Consider the following 10,361-nt stretch of genomic DNA (forward strand, 5'->3'; position numbering starts at 1 on the left):
GAAGGAGAGTGTAGCCATTTAGGGGTTGGTCTTTTCTCCCAGGTAACAAGTGACAGGACCAGAGGAAATAACCTCAGGTTTGGGTTGGATATTAGGGAAGATTTCTTCTCTGGAAGGTCTGTCAGGCCTGGGAACAGGCTGCCCAGGGCCATAGTGGTCACCGTGCCTGGAAGTGTTCCAGAGGGAACACTTCAGTCACCTGACCACAGTGTGTGTAGATGTGCCACCTGGGCACTGGAGGTGGCTCTGGTCAGGTGCCAAGGGCTGATGTGCTGCACTTTTCCTTCCCAAGGACATAACCAACTCCATGAGCAACAGCACCGCTACCAGCAAACCTCCGGTGACGCTGCGGCTGGTGGTGCCAGCGAGTCAGTGCGGGTCCCTCATCGGCAAGGGGGGCTCCAAGATCAAGGAAATCCGAGAGGTAAAGGCAGATTCTGTTTCATTATTGCCCTTCAGTGCAGCTCCTCGGAGCTGATCTGCATCCAAGGGGGAGCTGCCTTGGAAAAGGGGATCGCTGTGCTGCATCACGGATCACATTGCTTCCCGGGGTGGTGCGGCTGATGTAGGAGCAGCATCCCACGGGATGCCACGTGCCGGGCCCTCGGGAGGCGCATGGTGTCGGGGCTGGAGCTGACTCTGAGTGAAAGTGTTCAGCTGTGGGATTTCTCCTTCCTCTCTCTTTCTGTCTCCAGTCCACAGGTGCTCAGGTCCAAGTGGCGGGGGACATGCTGCCCAACTCCACGGAGCGGGCAGTGACAATCTCGGGGACACCCGATGCAATTATCCAGTGTGTCAAACAGATCTGTGTGGTGATGCTGGAGGTACAGTCTGTAACAAAGAGGGTAAAGTACATATGGAAACAAAATCCCAGCTGGCCCCACCAGAGTGCTGGGAGCTGTAGAGCGTGTCTCTCTCGTCCCCTGCACCACGCGTTGTCGGACCACTCTCATTTCCTGGTACCTCTGCTGGAAATACACCCCGTGTCTTTTCCCCACCATTGTCTGTAGTTTCTAGAGTCCCACACTGGAAGCCTGTCTGGTTGGGTGCCCCAAAGGAGGTGGTTTGTGTCAGAGCAGGGGGTGGCTTCAGGGCAGAGGGGTGCCAGCAAGCTGAGACAGCCTGGCCTGGCATCCCAGCAGCACTCAGGGTGCTGTGAGAAGGATATGGGGGCTACAAACAGCCACTGCTCCAAGAACCTGGTCTGTGCCTCACAAGGACCACAACCAGGAGGAGGAGGCCAGAGCATCCCCTGCACTGAGGGAGCTGGAACTGGGAGCACAAGGCTGTGTTCCAGTGAGGCACAGTGGGAGTGGTAGTGAGGAAGGCTGGTGGAGAGCAGGGACTGTAGAGCACATGGATATATGTCCAAGGTGCCCTTTTCTGGGATAAATGGTGACAAGCAGAGCTGGAAGATCTCTGCCATGGAGAAATGCTGCTGTACCAGTTGCTGGAGATGACCTGAGCCACATGCCTCATGTCCACACCTGCCACCTCAGATGGGAGAAGCTCCAGGAGGAAAGCCTCTGGGACACAGGATGGTGACACATTCCACTCCTGGTGCATGCCAGAGACAGACAAAACAGGGACCAATGTAAGGCGCTCTGCCTAGCTGCACAGCCCTTTCACAGCAGGAAGGAGCATGTTTCCCACTGGAAAAGCTTCAGATGTGGATGGCAAGGCTTGGTGAAGGTGATGCAAAGCCAGGTGGAAGCATCTTCAGCTTGGCAGCAGCACATCTCGGCAGGGATAGCCAGGAGCCACATTACCCATCCCTGCTGGCTGTGATGCTCAGGCAGCTGCACTGCTGCCAGAGGAGTTTTGGATGACCAGGTCGCAGACTGCAGCCCCTGATGACATCCAGGTCATCATCAGACCGCAGCAGAGATGAGCCTGACATGATGCTTGCCAGGTGTATTAAAAAGTTTTTCTCACAAAGCAAGATGTGCTGCTCCTCTGTACAGCTCAGCCATGGGAAAGAGAAAAACCCACAAGTCTTCTTGCAGTCTGAAATCTGGAAAGTGCCCTGGCTTTAATGGCTCATAGAGATGTTCCATATCACCTTTCAGTCTTAAACAGATAATCCCGTCTTGTCCCCTCCAAGATTTGTAATGCAATAAAAGAACAAGTGGGTTTGGGATGCTGGAGATGTACTTTGATCAGCTTTCCCACAGACAGGTGCTTAGCAGCAGGATTTAGATAATGCTGCTTTCCTACAAGTAGATATCCAAAGAATGTACAGGAAAATTTTTTTTTTCCATAAGAGAGTGTAATTTCTATTGCCTGTCCTTATATAGCAGTCACTGAGTTGTTTAATTTTGGGTAGAAAGGAAGAGGAGAGCTCAAATCTCTCCTGATCCCTAGAAGCTTCCATGTTTCCTATAGCCTGTAAGTTGTTCAGGAGAAAACCAGAGGAGGAACCTGGGTGAGCAGCTCCTGCGCATCGCACCTGCGGCTCTGCTCAGACCTACCCAGGGACCCGACAGAGAGCAGCAAGACCACAGAATCATGGAATCACAGAATGTGTGGGTTGGAAAGGACCTTAAAGGCCATCTAATTCCAGCCCCCTGCCCTGTGCAGGGACACCTCTCAGCTGACCACAGGTGCCTTGCAGCACCCATGTCACTGCTCAGATGGCGATGACCGCACCAAGGCCTGACGGTGACCCTGTTCCAGCAGTGAGGAAGATGAGGGCAGCCAAAGAGCTTGAGCATGGTGCTGGGTTGCTCAGATGGGCTGTACCTCCCCACCTTGCTGTTTGAGGCTCTCCTCATGGCGCTCTGAGGAGGGTTCCCGGAGCCTAGAGCAGGAGATGTGGTTTGCGCAGAGCAGAGCAAAGCTGAGGGAGGCAGCAGAGATCCAGGAGGCCATTTAGGGGCCCGTGCCTTGGCAGGGGATCTCCCATGCCCCAGGTTGTCCTTGTTGCCCATGAAACCCCTCTTTCCCCCGTGTGCTCCTGTCCAGAAACGCGGTGTTGCCTGGTGCGGGTGTTGCCGCGGCGGCCCCGGGGGCCGTGCTCCGTTAGGTGCTTTCTAACACTCTTTTTGCAGCTGTTTCAGGAAAGCTGTTCTAATGTTCTCTCTCCCTCTCCTTATCCCTTTTCCTAGTCCCCACCAAAAGGTGCCACCATTCCCTACCGCCCAAAGCCCGCCTCCACCCCTGTCATTTTTGCAGGTGGTCAGGTAAGAGCCGACCCGCTTGCAGCCTCCACTGCCAACCTCAGCCTTTTACTGCAGCACCAGCCGCTGCCCGTTAGTGCACTCAGGTTTCTTGCCTTCTGACTTGCATGGTGTCATCCCATCCATTGTGTGCCACGGCAGCTGGACTGAAAGCTCTCGGCTTAGCTCCTGTGATGGATGCTGGACAATGAGCAGAAGGGAACAGCCAGCCTGGGGAGACACAAAGGAAGGGCTGGAATTTACTTCACTAGACCCAAGTTCAGTATTTGTCAGTGGTTAAGAAGGAGAGGATTAGAAAAGCATTGTTGAACAAGAGCATGTCACTTCTCTCTGGCACCTCCAGCTCAATTAGAAATACCTTTGTGTAGCTGTAATTGGTCCATGGTAGGAAGGGCTTGTCACAGCTACTTCTCTGCTCAGGGCAGCCACCATGGGAGAGCCGTGTCCCCCTCCTTGGTGCTCAGCTGGTTTGGGGTACTGCTTCCCCCTGTGCCAGAGCCTGCACTGTGTCACCCCAGTGACACTGCAGCCTTGCAGACGTCTCATGCTATTTCCAGCCATGAGCTTTGGGGTGGTTTTTCCTTTGTGGGATGACCATCACAGGGGTGAGATGGAGGTTATTCTGAAAACAAAAATCAGCAGAAACAAGAGCTACTGAGCACATGGCTGTTTCTAAAGAGGGAACTTGCACTGTTGCTTTCTCCACCTCATCTCATCACCTCACCTGGTGACTGAGGGCCTGCCTGTAGATGCCACCCTGCTGAGGTGCATGGCATCCAGCAGGGGATGTACCTTCCCAAGAGCTCCAGCATCCAGGCAGGGCCAGCACCACAAAACCACAGCTTATGCCACCCAGAGCAGCTCCACACAAGTTACTTAATTTCTCTCCAATCATAATAAATAGAAAGACAAACTAAGAACTGGAGCAAAGCCCAGAGCACAGGCTATTCTAGGCTGAATTAGTCAATCATCAGGATCAGGAGTATGTCACTCCATCTGAGCAGCCGTCCTGGAAAAGAACTTCGAGTCCAGCTGCCTGGTCTGTTCAAAAGGGAGAGTGAGATGGAGGCAGCAGTTCTTCTGCTGTGAATGGCTGGTTTCTTGGACAGAAGTAACATCATGCGAGGAAGCAACTGTCTCTGAAGTGAGAGTTCTTCCCAATGCTGGGAGCCCTTTGGCTCTGCCCGAGGGGTGGCACGGGGCAGGTGGGTTGAGGACAGCTGGTGACAATGGTGGCAGGTGCTTGGGGTGGGATGAGCCTCCAGGAGCTCAGCAGGCTGAGTGATGTAGCAGCCAACGGCTGCTGCCAAAGGGACCAGCCCTCAAAGGTCAGAGTTGAGTTGCATCTGTCCAAGACACCTTCCTGCCCTTGATTACATTTTTTGACTCAGTTTTTCTAATCAAAAACCAATGGCTAAATTAAACCACCAGGACAGGCAACTTTTCAACCTCTGTCACATCCCCATTGTGCTGGGATGCTGGTGGGCACTGGGACAGCCATTTTCCCTTTTCCTCCTGCATGATTTTGGGGGTTCCCTTTACACAAAGCACTTTGCTCTTTGCAAACAATGCAGCAAATTTGCAGGTGGTTCCAAGGTTTTTTCCTTTCATTTTTCTTGGCAATCTTTACTCTCCCTTTTCAAAGTGTTCTCCATCTATTTTGCCATTTCTTTCAGAATCATCTGAATAATGTGTCAACAAGTGAGGTATATTTTGCTAGCTGGTTAAGTCCTAAATATTGGGCTCTCTAGTGTCTGGCTCTTCACCCACATCGGTACTTATTTTGAGGTTATTTACAAACAAAAAGAGAAAGGGTTGCTATAAAGGATGGGAAAAACACGTAAACCCATTTGCCTGGCAGATGCTTGCATGGATTTATCAATTACAGCTGGTGAAAGGCATTGCAGTGCAGGCAGCCTTCGCCTCCATGCCTTTCCAATGCCCCAGCAGAGCACTGGAATATGCTGGGTGGATGTAAAGCATCCACTGGGACTTGTGCACCTGGAAATATGGAGAGGCTCACGCAGCTGGCTTGCTTTTTGGGATCACGCTTGGGCAGTGATGTCACTGTGCACCTGCTACACAGGTTCTGGTTGTTAGAGGGGCACTAAAGACCATCCACTTTCAACCCCCGTGCAACTGATCCTTATTTTTTGTACAGCAAAGACCAGCCACAGCCTGATATTCCTGCTCCATGCAATGCTGGCACCTATAAAGAGCTGCCTCTTTCCTTCTGAAAAAGCCAAACTGAGCCTGAGCTCTTGAAGTCAGATAGCTCAGCATGCTCTAGGTTTGAATGGGAGGTGGAACATCTCCCTCCTGCCCCAAGAATTTGGTGCCCCAGGGAATTTAATGTGATACAGGGGTTCCCAACAGAGGGATGGAGTTCTCTCCTCGTGTCCTGCCAGCCCTGGTAACATCTTTGCTTTTCCTTTACAGGCCTATACAATTCAGGGACAATACGCTATTCCACACCCAGATGTGAGTTTTACCCTAATTTTTCTTATACTCTTTTCTGTCACCTGCATGCTACTGTCAATTCACATAATATTAATATTAGCCAATAATATTAATAATGTATTTTCAAAGTAACTGGCCGTGTGCAGTATCTGTAATACCTTGAGTAGCCTTTTAGCCTGTTAGCACTAAACTTTATTACTTCTGAGGACTTGGCCTGATGCTAAATTGTTTGCATTATTCAGTGCTATCCCTTTGTTCTGAGAGAAACCTGTGCATTTTGTGCCTCAAAATGATCAAAACAGGGGAAGAAAAAAAACCCAAAACTTTCCCTTCTATTTTCCCCTTGTCTTTAAAATTTTGGTAATCCAAGGGCATATTTATCTGCTGAGTGCCTTGGTGGGGTGGGAAGAAGCCAGAGCTCTGGCTTCTTCCAAGCCTGGGCAGGTATGTGCCTTTCTGAAGGGGTGCTTCTTTGGGTGACATGGGAATTGGCCAAGCCCCCCACCGTGTCTCCCAGAGGGACGGCGAAGGTGTTGGTGCTGAATCTCACCTTGCTGAGGGCCCCCAGAGCAACGTGGTCACCCTGGGTTTGGTGGCTGTCTCGCTGCTGTGGGTGGCAGGGCAGCATGGGGACAGCCCCCACTTCACCTCGGGCTCCTTGGTGCAGAGACAGGAGCTGCTCTGAGCTGCTCTCACTGCGGCTTGGGCTCATCCCCTGGGCTCCCATGCCTGTGGGGGGACATGGAGGGATCAACAGCTGGAATGCGTGCACCTGAAATTACCAAGGGAAATAGAAAATCAGTCTGTTTGGAGTATTTCTTTGAGGAAAGCAGTGAAGCTCAGCTTCTGAGGTGGTCATGGCTCTTAGAAAAGGCAGGGACTTCCTGAAGGTGTTTCCAAGGGGGTAAAATACCCATGAGGTCCCATTGCAGATGGTCTCTCCTGCTGTGAGATGGGTTTGCAGTGGGGCTGAGGATGTGGCAGTAGGTGGAAAGCCTTCTCCAGTCATCCACCCGTGGCAAGGGGTGTCGCAGACATCTTTTTCACTAAAAATCCTTCCTTAGGATTTTTTCCCTTCTGAGGAGCTGAGGCCTCAGAGACAAGATGTAAACAATAATTATGGGCTGCTGTGGAATGCAACAGGGTGATCCGTGATTGGTCTCGTGTGGATGTTTTGGTTCAGTGGCCAGTCACGGCAGAGCTGGCTCTCTCTTTCCATCCGAGCCCGCTGCCTTTGTTATCATTCTTTTCTATTCTATTCTTAGCTTAGCTAGCTTCTGGAAACCTTTCCTTCTGTTTCTTTTTAGTATAGTTGTAATGTGATATATATATATCATAAAATAATAAATCAAGCCTTCTGAACATGGAGTCAACATTCTCGTCTCTTCCCTCAATCAAGAGCCCTTGTGACCACTGTCACACAAGGGGTTGATGCAGCTCAGAGTTCCCTTTTCCAGTGAATGCGTTGGGTACTAAATAATGGAATTAGTTTTTCCGTGGTTGAGAAGGTGGCAAGGCTGTTTGATACCACAAATGCCTGCCCTATATGGGAACATTTGGGAGCAATAGGCTGGATTGTCATCCTAGGAGAAATGGTTTCACTGGAATTAGAGGAATCCAGGCTTTGGCTTGTGACACCAGTATGTGTGTACTCTGAACAGCCTGCTGTGATGGTTGATATAAGAAATATTCCTAATTATGTACTCTTTGCTTTTCCTCCAAAAGCAGAATATAACTAAATAACCTGTATAGTTAGGATAGATCAATGCAGTCTTTATCCCAGTTTTTCTTTGCAAGTGGTGCCAACAACTCAGTGTTTTCCTTGTTCCTATATTCCTCTGATTGTCAGGATTAAAATACATTTGCTGACTGCACTCTGCCTCACTCTCAGCAAATTTCCTGAATAAAGCTGTTGGTACAGGGGCTACTCAATCCATCCTTACTCTCAGGGTGTTCTTTCAATAACTGGTCATTTTAAACAATGTTCAGTGTAGAATCCAGTCTAGAATGTGCTTTTAGGACATTTTAAACACATTTTAGGTGTCTGTGTTTAGTGGCTGCCCTTTGCAAAGCGGGCAGAATTTTGAATGCCCGGTGTGTTCTCCTGCCATGATTTTGTCCCTGGAGAAACACTCCAGGACAGGGGAAGCTTTGGCTCATGAGCTTTGGCTCATAAGAGGCTTCAGCATTGCCTGGGTGTTTTTGGCTGTTTGGGATGTGATGGGTAGCTGCCTGCTGTCCCAAAAGCTGCGGGATCATAGAGTCAGAGACTGGGTTGGGTTGGAAGGACCCTTAAAAGTCATCTCACTGCAACCCCCTGCCATGGCAGGGACAGCTTCCACTGTCCCAGGCTGCTCCAAGCCTCATCCAGCCTGGCCTTGGGCACTTCCAGGGATCCAGGGGCAGTCACAGCTTCTCTGGGAACTCTGTGCCAGGGCCTCAGCACCCTCACAAGGAAGGATTTCTTCCCAGAATCCCACCTAACCCTGCCCTCTGTCAATGTGAAGCCACCTTGTCCTGTAACTCCGGGCCCTTGTCCAAAGTCCCTCTCCAGCTCTCTTGGACCCCCTTTAGCCCCTTGGAGCATCTCTGTGACCTCCTCTGGACTCGCTCCAACAGATCCATGTCCTTCCTGTGCTGGAGACCCCAGAGCTGGATGCAGTACCTCAGGTACAGTCTCACCAGAGCAGAGGGGATGAGCTGGAAGAGATGGACGTAGCAGCTTTTTCTATGACACTTGGATGCAGCCATCTTCTCCTCTCCTAGACTTGTTTATTGCTCTAATTGCAGGGGCTGCATAAATAGCACTACCTGAACTATGTCTGGAAGGTCTGCTAGGTCAGTGTTAGAAAAGATTTTGGTCTCCCCCACGTGGCAAAGCAGGACCCCTGTCCCAGGGCATGGCTGGAGCCCACTGGGCAAAGAGATTTCATCTGGAGTCCTGCCAGTGGGACCAGGTGTCGCAAGGAATTCCAGAAACAGGGTGCAGCTCCAGGATAGTTCTGAAGTTAAAAACCAGTAGATGCTGATGTCCCTGCTCCCTGCAGGAGCAGTGGCATGGCCAGTGTTATCTGGAGACAGCTGTGTCGTGGCAGGAACCCATCATATCACACCTTTGGCTAAAATAAGCCAAAGACAGCCAAAATAGGCACAGAGATGTGCAGACACCTCTTTTTGTGGAGTGGTGAGACCTCTCCCCTGAGGCAGCAGAGGCTGGGTGTCCTCATGCCTCTCCAGACAGGACAGGGATCCCACAGGTAACCTGACCAGGAATTTTCAGGTGTTTCACTCCTTCCTGCTGCTTCCCTCCAGCCTCCCCCAGCGTGCTCAGGCCCCCAGGTCAGCTCTTCCCAGCATTTCCCCCTCACTGCTGCCAGCCGGACCTCCTCACTCTCCCTCCCTAGCCCTGCTGCAGCAGCAAGGAGGCGTTTGAGTCTTGTTGTCCCCCAGAACATTGAAACTATAACTCCTGCTGCCCCATTGCCAGGGATGATGGGCAAAAGAAGCAGTTTAAATTTAGGGGGTGAGAATGGTGCTGACAACTCCCAGAGCACCTGTGAAAGTGGGAGGTTGTAAAGAGTCTCCCTCCTGCTCACTGCCAGTCTTCAGCCCAGTTTGGTTTGTTTTTTTTCTTTTCGTGCCTTTTTGGTTTTTTGTTTTGTTTGGTTTTGTTTTGGTTTTTTTTTTAATTTGGAGCAGTAAAACTGAGCACAAAATGTATTCCAAACAAACGCCTCTCTATAAAACTTCCTAGCCAGGCAGCAAAACCTCCTCAGCACAACAAGGGATACAAGGATCTGAAATACCTACTGGTCATGGCTGAAGCCCATAATTCCCCATATTTCTTACGAGCTGGCATTTAGAAATGCAGTTGATCCATCTCCCAGAGGCCCTTCCCATTGGAGGCGCAGCACAAGAATGTGTGCTGTAGGGACAAGCGCTGACAACGTGGCTCTGGTGGCACAAAGAGGGTTCCTGGATGCTGGCTGTGATGCTCACCAACTGGCCCTGCATGGAGGCAGAGGAGTTGAACTGACGCTAAGAATGGGCTTCTTGCTGGTATTGTACTTCAGACCCTGACCAAGCACTTCTGCCAAAGATTTGGGCTTTGTGCTTTATTGCACTATACCCAGGCCAAGTCCTTTCTGCTAATATTTTTGCCATGTCTCACCATGGCTTCCTGGTTTGGTTTTTTTTTTAGGTTTTTTTTTTTTTTTTTCCAGTTTGTTTTCCTTTTCCCCCACCCGCCCCATTATAATTTTGTTCTTGCTTTTTGGTGTGACTTGTTGTACTCTATGACAATAACCTTCTTAGCTCTAATGTCCCTCCTACCCCTCAGCAGTTGACCAAGCTCCACCAGTTGGCTATGCAGCAAACCCCCTTTACTCCCCTTGGACAGACCACCCCCGCTTTCCCTGGTACGTACCCACACGCCCTTTCAAGATATCCTTCTCTTACCTGTAGACTTTCTCTCTCTTTCTAAACTCTTGTTGTTTAATGGAAATGAGCAGGGCGAGTAGAAAGTGGCAATATCCATGGGGAGAGGTTAAGGAGAGGCTTGACGGATGTTGTGGGGGCTGTGGTGCTCAAGGCGAGCTCTCAGCCTGGGCTTTCCCAGCAGAAGCCGTGAGCACCATCCCTCCCTCCAGGGAGGAGGCAGCATCCTCTGCCCCGTGCTCTCCCGGCGGGACACCCGAGCTCCCCCGGCGGGGACTCCCCGGC

The 10,361-nt window shown here is 50.8% G+C and overlaps 1 protein-coding gene across 34 annotated transcripts in view; it reads left to right on the forward strand.

The window, feature by feature from the left end:
- PCBP3 (poly(rC) binding protein 3) overlaps positions 1-10,361 on the forward strand; it is a 50,833-nt gene that overhangs the window by 25,623 nt on the left and 14,849 nt on the right. For 11 of the 34 annotated variants that reach the window (XM_031064942.1, XM_031064941.1, XM_031064972.1 and 8 more), the window contains 5 exons: positions 293-424; positions 696-845; positions 3,108-3,251; positions 5,619-5,660; positions 9,979-10,057. In XM_031064942.1, coding sequence (XP_030920802.1) covers positions 293-424; positions 696-845; positions 3,108-3,251; positions 5,619-5,660; positions 9,979-10,057 — 547 coding nt within the window. The remainder of the gene's footprint in view (positions 1-292; positions 425-695; positions 846-3,107; positions 3,252-5,618; positions 5,661-9,978; positions 10,058-10,361) is intronic. The other 23 variants (XM_031064958.1, XM_031064966.1, XM_014311114.2 and 20 more) reach the window with 9 other exon arrangements.

The sequence above is a fragment of the Geospiza fortis genome, unplaced genomic scaffold (assembly GCF_000277835.1).
Source record: "Geospiza fortis unplaced genomic scaffold, GeoFor_1.0 scaffold474, whole genome shotgun sequence".
NCBI lineage: Eukaryota > Metazoa > Chordata > Aves > Passeriformes > Thraupidae > Geospiza > Geospiza fortis.